General features: G+C 48.3%; 1 protein-coding gene across 3 annotated transcripts in view; it reads left to right on the top strand.

Annotated features, from left to right (window-relative positions):
- Positions 1-22437, top strand: part of TLL2 (tolloid like 2) — a 145282-nt gene that overhangs the window by 101727 nt on the left and 21118 nt on the right. For all 3 annotated transcript variants that reach the window (XM_006061180.4, XM_006061179.4, XR_003106211.3), the window contains exons 9-13: positions 831-946; positions 6868-6970; positions 15013-15129; positions 16305-16450; positions 17177-17372. In XM_006061180.4, the coding sequence (XP_006061242.3) occupies positions 831-946; positions 6868-6970; positions 15013-15129; positions 16305-16450; positions 17177-17372 (678 nt within the window). The remainder of the gene's footprint in view (positions 1-830; positions 947-6867; positions 6971-15012; positions 15130-16304; positions 16451-17176; positions 17373-22437) is intronic.

Below are 22437 nucleotides of genomic sequence, written 5' to 3'. Positions count from 1 at the left end.
GCAAACCAACGCTCTTGTCTTTGAATTCTGAATCCCCAGAGGTGAGGGGATACGAAACCCACAGCTTCCAAGCTTATGCCTACAGACATTGTTTCTTTTGAGAACAGATTAGGGAAATACTGCTCACATGCATAGGACTAGGTTCCAGACTCCAGGCAACCCTCAAACATTCAAGGGAAGAATATCCCACTGTAGAATGTGCCAGCTCCCTGTGCTGCTGGTCATTTTCCTTCCTTTTCTTGACTATTCCATGCTCTTTCAGAGGTGGGTAGCAGAAAAAGAAGAGAAAAGATCTCACTTAACAGCTGATGTACATTGCAAAGTATTTTGTTTTTTTTTTTGCTCCACATGCTTGCCCTTTCATATTCTCTCTGCCACAGATGTTATTAGCAGTAATTATAATGGCTGTTATGCAGGGGGTACTCATGGTGTGTCAAGCACTGTGCTGGGCCGTTTCATGTAAAGCAGATGGTTTCATTAACCCTCTAAGCAGGTCCCACCCATTTCACAGATAAAGAAAACTGAGGCCCAGCAAAGCTGGGACATGTGCCCACCACCCAACAGCCAGCTGGAGAGCTGAATTCAAAGCCAGCTCTAGGCTGTGCTCAATCCTGAGAGCCTCAGAGGAAACCCTTAGGGTGTTACTTTTCGGCCCCCAGGCCTAGTTTTTGCTTTTATTGGTCAGAAAAATGTCAATCTGCTTGCCATGCTTTTCGGCAAGGTGTTCCTGGGGCTTTGGCTGGTTAACAGTGAATTTGCTTAGCAGCCCTGTCCATGGGCGGGAAGCGTGTGCACACGCCCGAATCACGTGTGTTGTTTTGCTTGTGCAGCATGTGGGGAGACCCTGCAGGACACGATGGGGAACTTTTCTGCACCTGGTTTCCCGAACGGCTACCCTTCTTACTCCCACTGTGTCTGGAGGATATCAGTCACTCCAGGGGAAAAGGTAGGTATGAAACCACCTCAGGAAATGACGTTGCATTCTTTGAGTTGGGCGAGGCATGAGGAATTAGTGTTATTATTGATAGTAGTAATGGCATCTGTTATGTTATGTTATGTTATGAGCACCTACTATATGCCAGTTACTGGGCAAGCTTGCTGAACGTTCATGATTTCTAGACTTTCCCACCCACCCCCACCCCCCACCCATACAAATGGAGGCCTATGTACTACATGTCCACTGGAGTTCTAACTCAAGCTCACGTCTGGTCAAACAAAGTAGGCGCTATCCTCCTACCTTGATAAAGACACCAGCAGGATGCTCTGGAAGGCAAGGGACCAACTTATAATTTCTTGACACCTCAGAGTGCTGTGTATCAAAGTGGTACTATAAGGAGCTTTAGCCCCCAACCATGCTGTCCCTCCTCCTCTTCCCAGCCCCAGTTCCATCTAGGAGCAACCAGGGCACCCCCCAGCCCGCTTCCCAAGCATTCTCCACACCTACCTTGCAAACAGCTGTTGCTGGACTCCCCTTCTTGTGGAAGTGGACTGGCCGTCTGTGTTGTCCACCTTTGGGAGGGTGGATCCAAAGCAGGGATCATTGCACACCCTGGATTCCTGTCCTGGGTGCAGTTTAAGGTGTAGGATCTGGGAAAATCCTGGGTAGGCACATTCCTCTGGTTCTGAAGATTCCACAGCCCTCTAAAGTTGAGCCCAGGGCAGGTCTCTTTTGCCCTGGTGCAGGGGTGGTGTATTCTTAACCCTTCTGCAGGGTTCATCTTGTTGTCTCCATTATATGAACAAAGGATCTGAGTCTCAGACATTTAAAAAATTGCCCCCAGCCACTATAGGATATAGAACTGGGAACTGGGGCTTCTGCACCTCGAAGTTTGTTTTTTTTCCCCTACACCTCTCTACAAAACCAAAGGTCCTTCAGGTCTTCTTGTTGCAGGAAGGAGGACCCCTTCCAGGGCCCGAAACTGGGCTCTTGTCTAATACTCGGAAATGAATCGTCCGAGGAGACACCTGTGCTGACAAAGCAAGAGATTTTATTGGGCAAGGGCACCCGGGTGGAGAGCAGTAGGGTAAGGGAACCCAGGAGAACTGCTCTGCTGCGTGGCTCGCAGTCTCGGGTTTTATGGTGATGGGATTAGTTTCCGGGTGGTCTTTGGCCAATCACTCTAATTCAGAGTCTTTCCTGGAGACACTGCGTGTCCGTCCACTTCCCAGAATCCCTCTCGCTAGCATCCGTTTTGGCTGAGCGATGCGTGCGCCACCAGGAAAGACTGAATTAGAGTGATTGTCCAAAGACCACTGGAAACTAATCCCATCACCATAAAACCCAAGACTGTGAGCCACGCGGCAGAGCAGTTCTCCTGGGTTCCCTTATCCTACTGCTCTCCACCCGGGTGCCCTTGCCCAATAAAATCTCTTGCTTTGTCAGCACATGTGTCTCCTCGGACAATTCATTTCCAAGTGTTAGACAAGAGCCCAGTTTCGGGCCTTGGAAGGGGTCCTCCTTCCTGCAACACTCTCAACCTAGATGCAGCTACCTGTGAAATGTCCTCTCTGCCCCTTGGGTCTAGCTTCCTACAGTCATACCTGTCGTGACTTGTCTCACAGTATCTTGACTGCTGACTTATATGGCTCTTCCCTTTCTAGACCCTAAATTCCTTGACCATAGACATGGTCCACCCCCAACACTCAATACAGCCCATGGTACAGAGTCACACAATAAGTATTTGTTGACATGTAGATAGATGAGTGGCCGCATGGAAAAAATTATAGCTGGGGGTGCAGTGGGGGGGGTGTTAGATTTTCAGGTACCTGTAGCCATTCTTCAGAATATTCGTAATTCATCAATTCAAAAAAATGTCCACTTAAATGTTAAGTTAAAAATATTGTGATAACTAGAGAGAAGTGATGGCTCAGAACCACTGTGAGCACTTTCTACGGACTAGGCATTGTTCTCAGCATAACATGTGGAGTCTCTCATTTAATCCTCACTTCCTGTGACAATTACCACACTCATTTTGCAGGTAAGGCTACTCGTTGGTTGTAGAGCTGGGATTTGACCCCAGGCAATTTGATTTGGAGAGCCTGGATAGTTAATCATCCTAAATTATTCCACAAAGGGGACAGGCTAGACATTTAAGCATACATTCATACACACAGACTCACACACACACACACACACACAACAGCCACATGCTCACATCCTTCCTTTGGCTCTAGGCATTTATAACAGAGCGGTTATCATCTTGAACCTAAGAGACTTCAGACCAGTCTGCCTTGAGCAGGTTTGCTGTCCTTGTGCCTGCAGGAGGCTTCAGGGGAGGGAGGCAGGAGGGAGGAGGAGGAGGAGGAAGAGGAAGGGATGTGGTAATCCCTAAATTGTTGAATTGCCCTGAATAGCAGAGGCTATGTGATATGTGTGAACAGCAGAAGATTCACCAAGCCCTAATTATAAATGCTGACTGGGGCAGGGAGAATATATATGCTGACTGGAGCAGGGAGAATATATCATTGAAATTCCAGCCCCAGTTATTTCAACTTTGGCTTCATCCAGCCTTCTCCAGAGGTGTTAGTAATCAGCAAACTTGATTGATTTGAGTTTCGCCTCCTGTGCATCAACCTCTTCCCCTGTGGTCTTCGTGGTTCACTAATATACCTAAATAATTAGCCTGAATAATTATCCATTCATTTACATTGTGAACATGTTGCTGAGGAGGTTGTAATAACATTTCCGTTCTGAAATTTTTCAAAGCAAAGGCTAAAGAATTATATTGCAACCAGTTAGCAAGGATTACCGAGCCCTTCCTTCCTGAATTCCAGCACTATGAGAGAGATGAAAGAAATCTAAGGTATAACCTCTGTCTTCAAGAGACAGAGTTGAGAGTCCTTTCTTCACCCCTAGGGAGTCTGATTTAATTGAAGTAGGGGCATTTGCTCAGCACCAGTACTTTTTTTAACTTCTGAAGTGAGTTCAATCCACAGGCAGGTTGAAAGAAGAGTAACATCACACACACACACACACACACACACACACACACACACACACACACACTACAGCACAGGAGGTGAACTGGCCAGTTATTTTCCGGTACTGACTTCACTTCCTAGGAGATTATAGGGCTTTGTTGAAGATGGTGCTGCTTGTCCTGAGGCCTGAACTGTGGCACTGTGGGCACTCTCAAGATAGGCTACAAAGAGCCCTTAGTACACCATGTACATGCAGTATGGCTTGATTTTTTTTAAATCGCCCTTTATCGAGTGTCTGTTATGTCCAGGCATGGCACTATACATGCCATATACAGTTTCTCATGCAGTCCTGTCAAAAACCCAGTGGTGGGCATGTTGTTTTACAGGTGAGAAAGCTAAAGGTCCAAGGGGAAAGTATTTTCCCAAGATTTCAGAGCTGGAAAGAAATCCAGATCTTCCTGCCCCTAAAAACACCTGCTCTAGAATCACTCTAAGAGAGAGGGGCGAATTCACCTGCTCTAGAATCACTCTAAGAGAGAGGGGAGAGTTCACCTGCTCTAGATAACTCTAAGAGAGAGGGGGAGAGTTTACCTGCTCTAGAATCACTCTAAGAGGGGAGAGTTCACCTGCTCTAGAATCACTCTTAGAGAGAGGGGAGAGTTCACCTGCTCTAGATCACTCTAAGAGAGAGGGGGGAGTTCACCTGCTCTAGAATCACTCTAAGAAGGGGAAAGCTCCAAAGAGGGAAAGTCAGGTTTATCTGGGCAATCAGGGAAGGCCTCAGGGAGGAGGGAGGGGCCCCCGATCTGGGTCTGGGAAGGACCCATTAGCACAGATACATCAGGGTGTACCTGGAAAACAAGGTCAGGTAGGCTGGGTGCTGGAGGCTCTGAAAAGTAAGCCAAGTTTAATTTATGAGACAGGTGTATAGGTAGCCACTGAAGTTTTCTGAGCACAGGAGGGAGCTGGTAAACATGAGCTGTAAGTGCAGGACTGATCCAGAAGACCTTGTGTGCAGAATGGATGGGGGTGCAGCAGGCCTGGTGAAGGGGAGCGAGACTGGCTCATAGCAGGGACTCCGACATCTCAAAGGAAGAAAGTCCATCAGTGCTGGCATAAACAGTGGAGGCCGAGGAGAACTAACTACGAGGTAGAGCACCTCAGTGACTGGGGTGAAGGTGTCCCCTACAGACAGGGAAGCTGGGAGGACGATGTTTTTCTTTTGAGGTGCCCTCTAGTTATTGGCATCACCGATTCAATGGATATGAGTTTGAGCAAACTCTGGAAGACGGTGAGGGACAGGGAAGCATGTGTGCTGCAGTTCATGGGGTCGTGAAGAGTGAGACACGACTTGGTGACTGAACAACACAGTGAATGGGCCAGCAGAAGAGAGAGAATAGTGGACAGAGCACAGGCTGCCGTGGCAAAAACCAGAGAGGAGGGATTCCAAGCAGAGAGGCCAGGGAATGAGGACAAGACCCAAGTGCTTTCCATGTGGCCAGGAGAGCACCGCAAAGCCTCCAGCCCGAAGTTTTACTTAGAGATGTAAGACCCAGGGCTATAAGAACAGAAAAGAAAGTGGTCAGTGGAGGCAGGAGAGTGAAGATGCTAGAAAAAGATGAACTGACTGTGAGCAAACCCCCCACCGCCCCGGGTGGGAAAACTTCAGGGGTACAGGGGCTGGGGCATTGGCCTTATGCAGGACTCTGGAGAGAAGAAGAGCTGAGAGGTGACAGGTGAGGACATACCAAGCACAACAGACAAGGAGCCCACCGGAGAGCTGCAGCCAGACAGTCCTGGGCACCATGCGTGGTGGGGTCCAAGTGGGGGTGAGGGGAGAGAGCAAACTTGACCTCGGTCTGGGCTGGAAGGGGCACAGGGCCCATGTGCTGAGCCTGCAGGGCCACCCAGCCCCTTCTATCACTTGTGGACTAAGGCACCGACTGAATGGCCTCAGGGGGGTCTGAAGATTGTCCAAAGGAACTGAAGCCTCCCTCCTCACCTCTCCTGCCCCCTCACTCCAGACGTGCACACAATGACCTCTACTGAACGCTCAGCACAGTTCCCTGGGTATCTCCTTGGTCTGCTCGTGTCAAGGCCTCGCACCAAAATTCTGTCTGGCCCTCCTCTACCCCTGCGTCCCCGTTCCCCTTAGGTTAAATGCCACCTCCTCCAAGAAACCTTCTCCTTGTCCCCAGGGCAGAATCTAGTTCTCCTTCCTCGAAGCTCCAGAATGCCTTTCTGTCCATCCCTGTCTTTTCAGCATTTCTTCCATAGTGTTCTAATTGATTTAGCACATCTGTCCTCCTTCTCTGAGTTTTGGCAGAGAACTTACAGGCAAGAGCTTACAGGCAAGAACTCTGTCTTACTGACCTTTCTATCTTGATTGGCCGACACAGACTGGCACACAGTAGGTGGTCAACTAACAATGGTGGAATGAATGAACAAAACTGTAGGAAGGTTATTAACACACCACACCTCAGAAGAGTGAGGTCACGACCAGGGGAACGTTGATCACAGAGATGCTCGGATGCACTCAGGCTCACTCCGGGCCCTTTAGAATGATTGATGATGTTTTAAGATCTTTTCGTATCTCTAAACTTCACTGACCCCTTACCTCCTCCCAAATCCCCAGTCTCAATGCATCCTGGCCTGTGTTTTTAATGCGTCTTGCTTTCTGTAAACCACTAAGTGACTTCAAAAGCTCAAGTTATTCCCCAGACAGAACCATAGAACCCATCTCCTCTGTTTACTCCTCATCCTGTTTAAGGTTTATTATTTAATGTCACGAGGTTTCCTGTGAATGCGTTTTTGAGAGGACACTCCTACTGTGGTCTGAGAGCTCTATATGCTAAAGGGTAATGTGAGAACACCGCTATGCAAGATGTATCTTCAAATCTCCTCGGACTTGGCTGCCAAAACTCACTTTACGGTAACTCTTTACAGATTGTCTTAAACTTCACATCCATGGATTTGTTTAAAAGCCGCCTGTGCTGGTACGACTACGTGGAGGTCCGGGATGGTTACTGGAGAAAAGCCCCCCTGTTGGGTGAGTTGACTTCAGAGAGCCTCAAGAGGGGTGTGCTCAGATGCTCTCTGGGATGCTCTTAAATGTTTGGAAGGGGCCATCCACCAGTCACAGGAAGCTCTCACGGGTTGGTGTCGTTGTAAAACTCTGAACACTCCATTTGGCCGCACATGTTAAAAGCTTTTAAAACTGCGAATACTCTTTGACCCAGCCGTTCCACTTCTTGGAATTTATCCTAGGGAACTAATTAAGGAAGTGTGCAAAGCTCTCGCTACAGGGACATTCACTGAAGCAGGAAACATTGAAAACAATTTAAATATTCAACAGTAGGGGTTAGATGAATAAATTATAATACATCTTTTCCATGGAAAACTATCCAGCCATTAAAAACAAAGTTGGACTATTTATTGATACAAAAAGATGTTTGTTGTATGTTGCTATGCAAAAGGTGTTGCAAAATGGATATGCAGTAAGATTCTGTTTTAACAAAAGCATATATATTATGAAGCATTGCAAAATCAGATGCCTTCAGGGCTGCTTTCCATAGGGTCGCACAGAGTTGGACACGACTGAAGCGACTTAGCATGCATCCATGCATTGGAGAAGGAAATGGCCACCCACTCCAGTATTCTTGCCTGGAGAATCCCAGGGTCAGAGGAGCCTGGTGGGCTGCCGTCTATGGGGTCGCACAGAGTGGGACACGACTGAAGCGACTTAGCAGCAGCAGCGGGAATAAGGTATAAATTAGAGAGATGGCATTGGTATAATAAAGTAAGGAGCGGTGGGGAGTGTGGCAAGCTAAACAGTAAATATCCTGACTCGAATTACCCAAAGCAAAATTACTTAAAACAATCATGCAGGCTGGATTCAACTGGAAGGAACCATTTTATGACCTACAATATAAATATTAAGTAAAATGGCAACCCACTCCAGTGTTCTTGCCTGGAGAATCCCAGGGGCGGGGGAGCCTGGTGGGCTGCCGTCTATGGGGTCACACAGAGTCAGACACGACTGAAGTGACTTAGCAGCAGCAGCAGCAGAAATGTAAATAAATAACAGTGGTTATTTCAGGATGATGGATATAAAAGTTTATTCTCTTGTTGTTCCTGGTTTAGCTGTATTTTCTAATTCTTCTCTGATAAACATGTATTCTTTTGGGAAGATGGAACAGTACATGAACTCATCGATGAAAAGGCAGGTGGGCCTTTGAGTGAGAGGCAGTGGGCAGGTGGCATAAAGAGAAAGATCAGTTCACTCAGGATTGATCACCAGAAGAGAGATCTCTAAGGGTGACCAGGGAAAGTTAAGGTCATATAGAGGCTTGATGGCATCGGTGTCAGGACAATGGACATGGGGACTCGTTTGGCCCAGGAATATCAACCATGGTGGAACTAGAAAGAGGAGCAGAGCCTAAGGAGTCAGTTGGGAGGGTCTCTGCTGAGAGCGGGCTGTTTATAGACGGTTGTTCAGGGTGGACTTCTGAGGTGGACCACTCTAAGTTCTCTCTGCCAACTTTGTCCCTGGCAGATCTTCACGTGGGCAAAAAGCCATACTTGTGATGCTTCCAGTGACTGGGCCGTGTATGACAGCTGGCTAACGATGGAAGCAGGAAAGAGTGAAGAGTGCTAAGGTGGGGAGTTTCCCTGCCAGACCAAGCCCAGCTTCCTGTCAGATTCTAGAATAGCTCAGGAGAGACAGGGATGAAAGGTCTGGCTGGACCCAGGGGGGCCTGGCAGATACTAAGCTTCCATATGGCCAAAGGGTCTCAGCCAGGTCAGCTACTGCTGGGAAGGGCACACAAGTCCTCTCAGTCCAGAAGGCCATGAGCTTAACTTCCTAGAGGTACAAATAGGTAGGTGTTTGTGTCGTCTGGGGTGGGAACATAGCCAGAGCCGGTTTCGAGTGGAGGGTGCCAGGTTATCACTGGTAGGGGGGTCAGTCAGGTAGTCAGTGGTCCAGAAAAGCAGGGCAAGAAACTGATTCCCAGGCCAGGCACAGACAGACAGGAGTGTGTGCAGTTCGGGACAGGTGGGCTATGCCCCCCGATGGCAGGGTGGAGGCTGTCTGCCCTGGGTTTCTGCTTCCTGTCCAACGTGAGCAGACGCAGTGTGTATGGGGAGGCATGGCTTTGTAGGTAGCACCAACTGGGTGCAACAAAATAAAAACAGGGCTGCTCTCCTGGTCGCAGAGGTTCCAAACCTGGCTGCACCCCAGCGTCAGTGGGGAAGATTCCTATGAGATTCCTGGGAAACTGTTGAATCAGGATCTCCACGGGGTGGGTCAGGGAATGATCCCACTTACCGATAAACATTTGTGCGTGTGTACTTGTCTAGTACCAAATACACAGAAACGGGGCTGCAAGGGCTCTCAGCAAACTAAAGAAAGTGCTTGCCTTGGAGAAAGAAAGCGTGGGGAGGGGGCAACCTCATGGTTTGGTTTGTGTACTTCTGGATTATTTGGCTTTTTTATAAGAATGCAGCCAAATATTTCATAATTGAATTTTTAAAAATGCTGTGTGGGAGGAGTTTCTTGAGAATGTGGAATCGTGTGGACCTTTGAGTCACTTCATCACACACCCTCATGAGAAACCCACACTCCCCAGAGCTGGACGACTCACCAGGGCCACACAGCCTGCCAGTGGCTTGAGATCAGTTCAGAACTCAGAAGTCCCGCTGATGGGGTGAGGGGACTGTGACTCTAGAAGGGACTCCCCATAGGACTGCCAGATAAAAATGCATGATTCGTTGTTTATCTGAAATTCAAATTGAACTGGGCTTCCTGTATTTTTGTTTGCTAAATCTGGCACCCCATACCCCCTAGGGAACGTGATAGACTTGAAAAGCTCTGGAGCGGGACGCTCTCTGTTCCTAAAGTTCCCTGGAGAGGGCCAAGGCACGCTCCTGAAAATGGGCACAGACAGAGGGATTTCCAACCACCCCTTGAACTTGAAACAAGAATTTTCTCACTACAGATCCTGGGAACTCTGACCACATGTTCATTGATTCGATGGGGCTTTGCTGTTCGTCATTGTCAGTGATGGTTTTTGTGTGTGGGTTTTTTGTTTTGCTTAGATATTACACTTTTGCAGTGAGTGTGTGTAGGTATTTGTGTGTGTGTGTTTGTGTGTGTGTGTGCCAAGTGTGCTTCAGCCAAGGCATGGCCCAGTGCCTGTAACCGTCATTCTTCATTTGCAGGAGTTCTCCTTTGCCAACTATTTGGCCTGCTCTGATGTTTCCAAATGCAGTTGTTAGTGAACTTTTGTGTTTGGAACAAGTGCATTGTGTAGGCCGAGCTGGTCCCTGGGAGGGGTCAGTGCCATGAAATCTGCCGCAAGGAGGCAGGTCAATGCCCCTTTGGCAGGAGGGAGAGCGGATTAGAGCGGATTGTGAAAGTATGCATCTTGCTCTGAAAAACTGTGCATTGCATATTTTCCCAGGGCAGTGTGTGAAACTCCAGGCATAATGGACGCATAACTTTTTATGAATGAACCCTTTATGACTCCCCATGGAGTCCTCTTGTAGTGTCCTCATCTGCATTTCCTCTTCTTGATATCCTTATTAAACTCCTCCTCCAAAGGCGGGAACCAGAGTTCAGTTTAGGAATTTGACACCTTTCTCTCGTCCAATTTCTCTCCAGCCTGTTAGTCTCCCTGGGAGGAGGCTGTTTGGGACCCGGCTTTTCACATCCTGATTAAAGGGAAATGTAAGTAGATTGAGAACATTTCACGCCTGCTTAAAGGTAGCAGATTCATTTTTTCAGTTTCGAGGGTCACTGATGAGTTTGCACCTAGAGAGGGGAGAAAGGTGGCTGCACGGAACTCATCCAGAAACCTGAAATGCTGGCCTATTAATTGGATTCTCCTCCCTTCTTTCTGCTAGAGGAATTACTCCAACAATGCACTTTTGTATGCAGAACCATCCTTGGGCATTCTGTACCGCCACAATGTGCACAAAAGCCTTTTCCCCCCCTTTCCCTGAAGTGGGGAGGGAAGTTCAGAAAGGCCAGGCTGGCCAATCAGTGTCGCGTGGCCCCACTACTGGGGGCTCCCTGGGCCGGGGGCAGCCTCCCAAATGAGCAGAACCCATGGCATGAGGCAAATTGGCATGCCCGGCATTGCCACAGGCTTGCTCTATGGTTTGAGTCTTTGATCATCATTCCAATGTGTCTGTTTCCAAATTGGGAAATGGGAATAGTGATTACATTCCCAGAGAACAGATTTGATGTCTATTGATCCAAAAATGTACAGTATTTAGAACCGAGTCCTAAACAGAGACGTTCTTTTGGATGGCGGGTGGCAGTAATGGTGAGCATGATGAAGAGGGTTAGACTGGGGCTGAAGGTCAAGATCTCAGGCTGCTTAGGTTCGACTCCTGCTGCACTTACAATCTTGAATGTGTGCCAGTGTGCTCAGTCGCTCAGTCGTGTCTGACTCTTTGTGACCCCATGGACTGCAGCCTGCAAGGTCCTCTGTCCATGTAATTTTCCAGGCAAGAATACTGGAGTGGGTTGCCATTTCCTACTCCAGGGTTACAATCTTGAGCATAACTTGAGTATGGTGGTAGTGGTTTAGTTGCTAAGTCGTGTCTGACTCTTGTGACCCCATGGACTGTAGCCTTCCAGGCTCCTCTGTCCATGGGATTCTCCAGGCAAGAATACTGTAGTGGGTTGCCATTTCCTCCTCTATAAATTGAATATAATTCAACTCAAATTCTCCAAGGCTCAGTTTTTTTTCAGAAACGAGATTAATAATAGCACCTACTTCAAAAGGTAGTAGGGAGACAAATAGATAATCTATATAAAGTGGTATAGACTAGCTCAGTTTAAAAAGGGGCTTTTATTAGAACCATTACTGTGAAGGTAAGAGTCTGGTGACGTCAGTCTAGGGACTGTGCAGGAGGTTCAGATTAAGAATTGCAAGGTGATTTGGGGAGATTTTGCTTAGAAATAATTTGTGATTTATTCTACCAAGTCTAGGTCTGCCAAGGTAGTAAAGGGGCTTCCCTGGTGGCTCAGACAGTAAAGAATCTGCAATGCAGGAGACTTGGGTTCAGTCTCTGGTTTGGGAAGATCCTTTGGAGGAGGGCATGGCAACCCACTCCAGTATTCTTGCCTGGAGAATCCCCATGGACAGAGGAGCCTGGCGGGCTACAGTCCACGGAGTTGCGAAGAGGCGGACACAACTGAGCGACTAAGCACAAGAAGCCCAAGGCAGTAAAATCCAGCTGAGCCTGCTAATTTCTACCTCCTCCCAGATAGTGGAGCAGAGGCAGGTTGTCCTGTGGCCCCAGGGTGGGTGGTTCAGTCTCATCTGGTTGCGTTCTTAGGCAACAAGGCGGTGGAAGTCCCTCTCTCTTTTGGAAACATCCCCAGCAGCTGTGACAGCTGGGATTTTAAAAGGAGGAATTTGGACTTGAAACTGGGTTTGGCTGAGAAACCGTTCCTTTTGTGAACCAGCATTCAGCGGCTCTGTCTCCTCACTGGTGAGAAATACCTCCCCAGGTTTACATGTTGTTTTCCAAAAACGAATTGGTACTAACTGGTGATGCTGAAGGAGCTGTTACTGGAAGTGTAGAAGCATCTGATGGATTTTTCCCTGCTCAATTCTCAACAACAGTTTCAGCTCATCTTATTAAGCTCTCCAGATCCAAAAGGCTGCAGGCAGCCAGAATTGGAAGGTTAGGAGCCTTCCAAGATACTTGCTCCTTGGAAGAAAAGCTATGACCAACCTAGACAGCATATTAAAAAGCAGAGACATTACTTTGCCAACAAAGGTCCATCTAGTCAAAGCTATGGTTTTCCCAGTAGTCATGTATGGATGTGAGAGTTGGACTATAAAGAAAGCTGAGCACCGAAGAATTGATGCTTTTGAATGTGGTGTTGGAGAAGACTCTTGAGAGTCCCTTGGACTACAAGGAGATCCAACCAGTCCATCCTAAAAGAGGCTGAAACTCCAATACTTTGGCCACCTGTTGTGAAGAATTGACTCACTGGAAAAGACCCCGCTGCTGGGAAAGATTGAAGGCAGGAGTAGAAGGTGACGACAGAGGATGAGATGGTTGGATGGCATCACTGACTCAACGGACATGAGTTTGAGCAAGCTCCAAGAGTTGGTGATGGACAGGGAAGCCTGGCGTGCTGCAGTCCATGGGATCACAAAGAGTCGGACACAACTGAGTGACTGAATTGAACTGAACTAGGAGCCTCTACCCTCTGTGTCACCCTTAAAGAACGTTGACCCCTGTTGGCCAATAGCAAATGTCTTTTATTATATAGTGGCTTTTATTCCTCCCCATCTCACTCCTGCATTTATCAGAAGGGCAATAGAAGGATACCCATTAAATACCTGTCAAATGAACTTTAAAATGGTTTTTGGAGATGAAATTCACACACCATACAACTCTGCATTTAAAGCATGCATGTCAGCAGTGTTAGCATGCTCACAGATTTGTACAGCCTTCACCACAGATGTAGAACATCTTCATCAGCCCTCAAAGAAGACCCATACCCATTCACAGTCATTCCCCACTCCCCCACAATGTTAAATGGACTTTTGAGTGACTCATACTGTTAGCACTTGGCAGAACCATGGGCTTTCCATCCAAATAGACCTTGGCTGGTCTGTGTTGTGAGCTGATCAGTGTGACTCAGCCCACCTCCCGCCCCACCCCCATCTCTGTTCTTGCTGTGCTGCTATCCTTATGTGGCATTGGAAGTGATAATAGTCAAGGATGACCGTGCTCTGGGAAGGCCTGACCTTCCCCCTTTTCCTCTGTAAAAGGTCCAGATTTCATAGAATGTATTCATAAGCTTAAGAAATACACATTTATTTGTATTTTCAATAACTCAAATTCAATAGCAATTATGAGCCCCTTTGCATCAGATAGTGGGAACTTAATTGAATTCAATTTGTGTCCCCCCCGCAGAGTGCCAGTAGGGGGCACACTTTGTGCCAGAGCCTGGTGTCCCAGGGGCATCTGCATTGCTATCCCGACTGGCATTCCTGGTTCGGCCTCATCCCCCTCTGGTCTCCAGTCCTCTGGCATCTAAGTGGCTGTTGTGCCTTATCCTGTGTCAGCTTCTCCAGGCCCATGCAGATCAGTGCCAAGTCTTTATCTGCCTAGAAGACGTTCTATGGGAGACAGTGAATGACTGTCCAGGCCCTCTGGGCCATGGGAAGGCTCCTTCTGTCCCCTTCCAGGATTCCTGTTGCTGCCATCCTGTCCTGCTTTTCCTGAAGAACTCGGCCTGCCTTTCTCCTGCCCTAAGGTCTTAAGAAACCATATAGACACTCCTGTTCTGAGCCCAGGTGGGACATGGGGGATCCAGGGTCTTGTTGCCCTCAAGGCTCTGCCAGGAACTGCTCCCGGGGTTACAGCTCTCTGCTTCTCCCAACTCCTTAAACCTCCCTGGGGCATCTATCACCCTTGTCCTTCTGGGGCACCAGGTCCTTTCAGAGGTTCCATGGTGCCCTCTCCAATTCTCTGCCCCCTCGCCCCTTACTTCTCCATCCCAGGAATCTTTCTAAGACAACAAGGGGAAGGGAATGTGCTCTTATTTACTGTGTACTTCCCTAAATTTTTGGTGTTGTGACCAGACTCGTGGAATTCAAAAGCCAAGAAGATCTGATCACGTCATCTTGTGTCCTCTGGCAACCCTTCCTGGGGCAAGGAAGGTATAAGGCATGCCCCTCAAATAGAAGGCTATGTATGTAGTAGAAATACCATGGGGGACCCTCGTCACTCGCTCAGACCACCGCCCCACCCCTGGCCTTGCTGAGATGTCCTCCTACCCCTTAGCACTCATCATGACCCCCTGGCAGGGGAGGGGCCACATGCTGGGTATTCGTTGATTGGCGTCTGAGGCTCTCCGGAAGGAGGCACACCAGCGGTCACTGTTTCCATTCCAGCTTTTCATCCTTCAGTGCTACAGGATGAGTCCTCCAGTGAGAACTGCTCCCCTTGAACCTCATCTGAAGCAGCACCGCCCTCTCTCTCTCTCTCTGCTTGTGCGGAGGCCCTCCTTGCCGTCTGCCAGCAGCCTGACAGTTCTTTTCCCTTTCCCAGGTAGGTTTTGTGGCGACAAAGTCCCAGAGCCCCTCATCTCCACGGACAGCCGGCTCTGGGTGGAATTCCGAAGCAGCAGCAACATCCTGGGCAAGGGCTTCTTCGCGGTATATGAAGGTTTGTTCAGGAGGGGAGAGGCCGCCGGTATGGCTCCTGATGTACCTCTGTTCTTCCCATGCAGCCCTTCCCACCCTGGCCCGGGCAGCAGCTGCCGGTGCCATGAGGGTGGGGTAGCCGCCATCCCCTCTCCCCATGTCTGGAAGCAGAGAGGCCAGCTGGGCTCCCTTCAGCACAGGCAGTCTACCTGTCACTACGCTGCTCAACCCCCATTAGAGTCCAGTGGGGATGGTGTTGGGGGCTTAGAGAACCCTGTGGAAATGCAAGCCACCTCTGAATAGCTTTGAGTTGGATTCTGAGCAAAGAATCCAACCTCTCTGTGTTTCATTTGTGAAACAAGGACTTTGGACAATGTTCAGGAGTTTCCAACAAATTTCTTGGAAGGGCCTGTGAGGCCACCGTGGTGGTTGAAGAAACCAAGAGGTCTGGGCCCTAGGCAGCTGCGACCAGGGCAATTCTGCTTCCATCTATTCTACATATTGGGTCTCTCTGGCTACATAACCCTGTGCCCTCCCTCCCCCAGAAGAAAAGTCCCTTGGGGACTTAGATTGTAATTTTGGAGAGGCCCGAGTTTTTGTTTTTTAATATGTATTTATTTGGCTGCACTGGATCTTAGTTACAGCATGTGGGACATTTTTAGTTGTGGCATGTGGGATCTACTTCCCCGACTAGGGTATCAAACCTGAGCTCCTTACATTAGGAGCTCAGAGTCTTAGCCACTGGACCACCAAGGAAGTCCCAAGTTTTGTTTTTATAAAGGAAATAGCATGGGCATGCGTATGTACACATCAGTCTCTACCCGTGGCCCTCCTTCCTCTGCATCAGAGTCACGGGGGGGAAGTCAGATATCACTGCGGCTGGGACTCCTCCCTCAACACCACCCCCCCATACCTGCACACTTGATCGGAACTTCTGGAGGTGTGGCCCCTGTTCCCAGAGCTTGAAAAAAATCTCCCAGGTGATTGTGATGCCCAGCAAAGGTAGAGAGCCACTGCTCTCCATGGTTATTTTCTTTATATGAGAAAAATTCAGAGTTGTAAACACAGGGAACTATGCCCTTCCGGAGGCATCAGGCCATTGGAAATGAAAATGTTGGCAAGTGGAGCCACCTAGCGGCGTACTTCCTTAATAGGCTCTGACGGGGGACCCCCTTCCTCCTGGCTCTTTTTCTAAAGCTACCTGTGGGGGAGACATTAACAAAGACGCCGGTCAGATTCAATCTCCTAACTATCCGGATGATTACAGACCTTCCAAGGAATGTGTTTGGAGGATTACCGTTTCGGAGGGGTATCACGTGGGGCTTACCTTCCAAGCTTTTGAGGTGAGTACTGCTGGTAGACAATGGCACCCCACTCCAGTACTCTTGCCTGGAAAATCCCATGAACGGAGGAGCCTGGAAGGCTGCAGTCCATGGGGGTTGCTGAGGGTCAGACACGACTGAGCAACTTCACTTTCACTTTTCACTTTCATGCATTGGAGAATGAAATGGCAAGCCACTCCAGTGTTCTTGCCTGGAGAATCCCAGGGACGGGGGAGCCTGGTGGGCTGCTGTCTATGGGGTCGCACAGAGTCGGACACGACTGAAGTGACTTAGCAGCAGCAACTGCTGGTCTTAGACACTGCTCTATACAGACGAGTTTCCAGTTTGGGGTTGAAAACAGGAACCCAAGAGGCTATTTCAAGTCCAAGGCGCATTTTGCCAGGACATCTGGTATCAAAACCTCTGCAGGTTTTGAAATTGCATCTGCCTTCTTTCTGAAGGCTGCTGCTGGAGAGCCTTCAGAAGCAAAAGCCTTCATTGAAGCAAAAGTCTAGAATGGGATCCCAGGGCATTTTATTGACTCTTTCTTCCCAGTTTATCATGACTTAATGTCTTTGCAGCTTGATTCATCCTTGCCTTATGCAAGTAGGAGACGGCTTGGAAAAGTTCCAGGACACACTTGGGCCCTTTGGCCTCCTGGTTAGGTTTTTGAGAGTGATATTTCTTAGATTGAAAGCCCTGAGGCCAAGCTGCTATCTTCCACGTTGCCTCTGTTTCTCCATTTAGATCGAAAGGCATGATAGCTGTGCATACGACTACCTGGAAATCCGTGACGGCTTCACAGAAGACAGCGCCCTGATCGGCCACTTCTGTGGCTGTGAGAAGCCAGACGGTGTGAAGTCCAGCTCCAATAGAATGTGGATGAAGTTCGTGTCCGACGGCTCTATCAATAAAGCTGGCTTTGCAGCCAATTTTTTCAAGGGTATGAATTAGCAGTTGTTTCCATTTTAGACACAGGAAGAGGTATTGCCCCCCGGCCTAAGAATCACTAAACTCACAAACCTTAGCACCAAACAAAGCTCCCTGCAGTGGGGAGGCAGCGAGCCGTTTATGCAAAGAGCTGTGCATAGATTCCCCAATAGAGAGTGTCCTCCACTGACTCAGGAACAGGCTTAGCCTTGGCTTCTGTCTTTGTGGCAGAAAGTTTTGCTGCTGCACTTGGAAATTAGGTTTATCAGTTTACAAGGGCAGCTTCATGAACCTTAGTGAAACTGAGCATTGATAACAATTTTTGCTTGTGTAGTCACTATCATTAATAGAGCACCTATTGTGTCAGGAACTGTGCAAGGTACTTGATTTACACTATGTCATTTAATGCCCTCGATCAAGATTTAAAAAGGCAGGCTCAGGGTTGTTCAGATAGTTAAGCGGCAGACCAAGAATCCAGTCACAATCTGACTCCTAAACAAACTCTCTCCAAAACACTGCCTTGCATTCTCTGATATGGGGTAGAGAGGCAGCCCAGGTCTTTGGCTCCTGAAGCATCAGCTCCCAGCCTGCAAGTCTATGCTCAAGTGGGCAGGGCTTGTGGGGGAGACTGAGAAGGTTTGGTGCTCAGGAAATGAATATCTGTGCTGCATTAGGGACTGACTGCTCTGCAAGTTCTTGATAAAATCAGACCCAGAGTGGTATGGGAAGACCATCATTCCTGGTCCCAGCAGAACAGCTTCCTAAGACACTTTTCAATGGACAGGTCTGCCTTCTCTACTCTCAGCACCCTGGAATTCCTCAGACCATTTGCTAAGAAGGAATATAGGCTATTCCACAATGCATTTGGGTTGGGCACCCACCAGCACACCAGTAGCCACTGAACGGATATATCCAGTCTGTAAATGGAGTGACAGATCAGTAACTCCTTCCCTCTTCCCTCCTTTCCTGGGCTCCTGGCTGTGCTGACCCAGAAATCTTGGTCCCTTCCTTACTCCGTCTCTCCATCTGCCCCCTTTCTATCCCATTCTCCCAGGTTTTAGGTGAGCAGATGGTGTCAGAAGAGCCCATTTCCAGCTGTGTGACCTGAGCCGGCATCCCTTTGTCCTTGCTGAAGCCTCAGTGTTCCTCTCTGTAAAACAAGGAGAAGGAAATCTGCCCATTTTCCCCAACCAGCTGTGAAGCCCCGATGAACTAATGGCTGTGGAGACACTTCATAAGCTGAGAAGCGCCACACGAGTGTGTGGGAATGTTATTTTTTCCTTCTTTGAGGCGTCTGACGACAGCAAACCAAAACAGAGCAAGAAGCATACCATTCTGAATAACTGGAGACAAAGTCTAATACTTTCCCAGGCAAAAACGAAGCAAAAAACACAGAAAAACAAGCCACAGCACGTGTATTGCAGATGCAGTTAGGTTAGTGATGGTAGTGGAAAGAAGAATGTGGGGGTCTTAGTAGAGATCCCAGGAAAGTCACAGCCCCTGCCCCACCCTAGCCCAGACTGCACGTGGGTCTCCCAGCCTGGGGAAACCCCCGTCTGACTTAGCAGCCACTGCGGCTGGGTGGTCTTAAGCAAGTTACAAATCCTGAGTCTCAGTCTCTCCACCTGTAGAAACGACACAACTAGTTTATCTTAGAGTTATTGTCAGGAAGAAATGAAATAGCATTATGTGAGTAGACGTGGTATCCTGTCTAGTCCTGTTAATTTCTTTGCTAAGGAAGGGATCTCTGAAGTAGTTATTTTCTTCTCTGGAAAAAATGCTGTGACAGATTCTTCTTGCTGTCACCATGTATCAGTTTTTTATCGATGCTGTAACAAATCAGCACAAATGTGATCACCTTCCAGTTCTCAAGCTCAGACTTCCTTGCCTTTTCCAGCTTCTGGGAGGAGGCGCCTGCACTTCTTGACTGGTGGTATTTTTGGTCTTCAGGCCAGCAAGGGTGGCTGGGACCTTCTCAGGCTGCATCATAGACCTCGGTCTCCATCGTTATGTTTCCTTTTCTGACCCTGATTCTCCTCTTGCTGCTTTCAGTTGGAAGGACCCTTGTTACTGTGGGCCCACCAAGCTGATCCAGCATAATCTCCCATTTCAAGAACCTGAATCTAATCACATCTGCAAAGTCCTTTTTGCCATGTAAGGGTAAGGTGACAGATTCTAGGTTCCAGGACTGTGATATAAATGACTTTGGGAGACCTCATTTTAGTTAATCTGTCACCCATAATCACGAGGTTTTATTCTAATTCTCTTTGTCCTAATTCTCCTGTCCTCCTCCTTCCCTGCTTTCCACCCCCAGGTCTTAGGTGTTGGAACTTCTTTGCAGTAAGACAACTGGTAACCAGTTGGCACTGGCCCACTCACATCTCATTCCTGGTTCTACTGATGATCCGCATTATAGTTTTTGAGAGGATCAGCTAAAATTGAAGGGTTTCCAAATTAAACAAGTTAAAATAGTTTGCCCAGTTAAATTCAAAATTCCGATAAGAATGATCTTTTTAGTGTGTGTCCCAAATATTGCATACTGTACTAAGAAATAATTGTTCATCTGAAATTTAACTTTAACTGAACCTTCTGCTTTTTTTGTGGCAGCCCTAGTGGAGATAACAGGCATTGCGATGGGGTGGGGGGAGTTTCTCTCTGTGATGCTAAACCAGTTTGTAAAGGACTGAGTCGAGAGCCTTGACTTGCTCTGACCAGCTGTGATAACTGGCTCTGTTTTGCTGGTTAGAAAATGCCATCTCCCCACTCCACATTTAACGTTTATTCAGCAGTCATCAAACTGTGTGTCAGGGGCTGTGGGACAGAGGAGAACATGGTCATTGTCTTCAAGAGCTCAGGCTGACCAAGGGGACCTGTAAGCCAATGGGCAGTGATGTTGTGTGAAGTGTGGACATCGGAGGAGGGTCTCACTCAGTGTGGGGGTGGGGTGAGTGAGTACCCAGACGAGGTACTTCAGAGACATTTCAGTTGGCAGACATCCTTTTAGATGCTCGTCAAGGTGTTGAGGCCCATGTATACTAACTGCACAGTTAAGACATCTTTTTTGAGCTCGTCTTTATGTCAAGAAGGGCTGCAGAGAACCACGTTCAGAAAAGGAGAACTATACAGCATTGACCTTGACCCTGAGTCTTCAAAGAGGAGCCAGGTCTGGTGGAAGCCTCTTTGGGACCTGTCTATTAAAGGAGAAAGAAAAGACACTTATTGAGTGCCAGAAGCTGCATTAATTACCTCCCTTTGTCTTCGGAAAAACTCCTTGCTTGGTGTTATTACCCCAATTTTAAAACAGAAGAAACTGAAGCTCTAAGGAGGCTGAGCTAGAACTAGACCCCAGACATGTAGGATTCCACAGCTCACTGTCTTTCCTCTACAGAGACCTGAAAGCCACAGGAAAGTAAAGTGAAGGGATTTGAATTTTTCATTTGATTCTGACGCTCATCATCTTTCTACCTTCTCTACACATGGGAGAATAGGGAAAAGGGCCCTGGCTTCAGCCTCTGCAGTGTGGGGTCTAGTCTTGCCCACGCCCCTTGCCAGCTCCCTGCTCTCAGGCAGGTCAGTTTTCCTTTCTGAGACTCAATCCTGCCTGCTTTGTCCTCCACCGTATTCCTAGTGCCAGACCCACAGTGAGTTCAGTAAATACTTATGGGGCAAAGGATGAATGAATAAGGCTCAGATTCTCATTTGTGGATTGGGCTTCTTGCTCCCTGCTCTGCCTACCTTTCAGGGTTCCCACGAGGATGAATGAAGCCAGAGAACACAGTGCAGAGCAGTGCTGTCCAACAGAAATAGGAGGCGATTCACAAATGCAAGCCGTGCATGTAACTTTAAACCTTCTAGCAGCTACCTTACAAAACAGATAGAAGAAGAGGAAAGAAAGAGGCAAAATTAGTTTTAATACCATGTTTTATTTAACCCAACGTATCAAACCTACTGTCATGTTAATCTGTAATCAATACACACAGTATTTTTTAAAGTTTTTAAATTTTTTATATGTTTTTATTTATTTATTTTTGGCTGCACTGGGTCTTTGCTGCTAAACACAGGCTTTTTTTCTGGGGGCGATGAGTGAGAGCTACTCTCCAGTTGGGGTGCAGAAGCTTCTCATTGCAGTCGCTCCTCGTTTCGGAGCACGGGCTCTGGGTGCACGGGCTCAGTAGTAGTGGTTACACAGGCTTAGTTGCCCTGTGGCATGTGGGATCATCCCAGACCAGCGATCAAACCCTTGTCCACTGCATTGGCAGCCAATTCTTAACCACTGGACCGGACCACCGGGTAGGATCCAATATACAAATATTGGGAGAGATTTTATGGCTTTTTGCCCCCAACACTAAGCGGACATCCAGCGTGTCTTATCCTCACAGCAGGTCTGAACTTAGACTAGCTGTATTTCAAGGGCTCCGCAGTTACGTGGGGTCTAGCACAGTTTAGTAGAGGTCTGGACACAGCCAGCTTCTTTGCCAGCCTTTTTCCTACAAGGCCATCAGTAGGATGTCCTGTGAGCACACAGGGGCCAGCGCGTGTGTCAGGAATTCTCCAGTGAAAGAAACTAGAAGAGCAACTACAAAGGCCATGCAGAGGAGTTGGACCAGCTACCGAAGCTCTGGCCTTGGTGCCAGTTGGCAGGAATCTCTGCCCAGGGCCCAGCTGGCACATGGCTCTGTCCAGGGTGCCAGTTGGCCTCTGCATCCCTCCTCTGGTGCCAGATGGCTTTCCCGCTCAGAGCCTGCTGGCCAGGCAGCAGGCGGAGCACCTCACGTCCCTGCTTACTTGGGGAGATAGTGAGTGCATTTGCAGGTTGGCAGGGTCAGTTTGGTGATACGTTCCCCACATCAAAGGTAGGAGGATCTCCCACCTTGATCCCCACATTCCCCAGTCCCAGTGCTGCGGGCCCACCACAGAGTGTTTGATGTGGGGGGTGGGGGCTGACTTTCTTCAAGGTGCCTTAGAAGCTTAGGGATATGCCCTGCCTTCCCTTTCCTTATCTCTCTCTGAAATAGCTTTGGGATCCTGCCTGAGTCATCTCATTATCTAACCTCAGAATGGTTCCTTCTGTCACTTGT

The sequence above is a fragment of the Bubalus bubalis genome, chromosome 23, assembly GCF_019923935.1.
Source record: "Bubalus bubalis isolate 160015118507 breed Murrah chromosome 23, NDDB_SH_1, whole genome shotgun sequence".
Taxonomy (NCBI): domain Eukaryota; kingdom Metazoa; phylum Chordata; class Mammalia; order Artiodactyla; family Bovidae; genus Bubalus; species Bubalus bubalis.
This window is presented reverse-complemented; position numbering and strand designations above follow the sequence as displayed.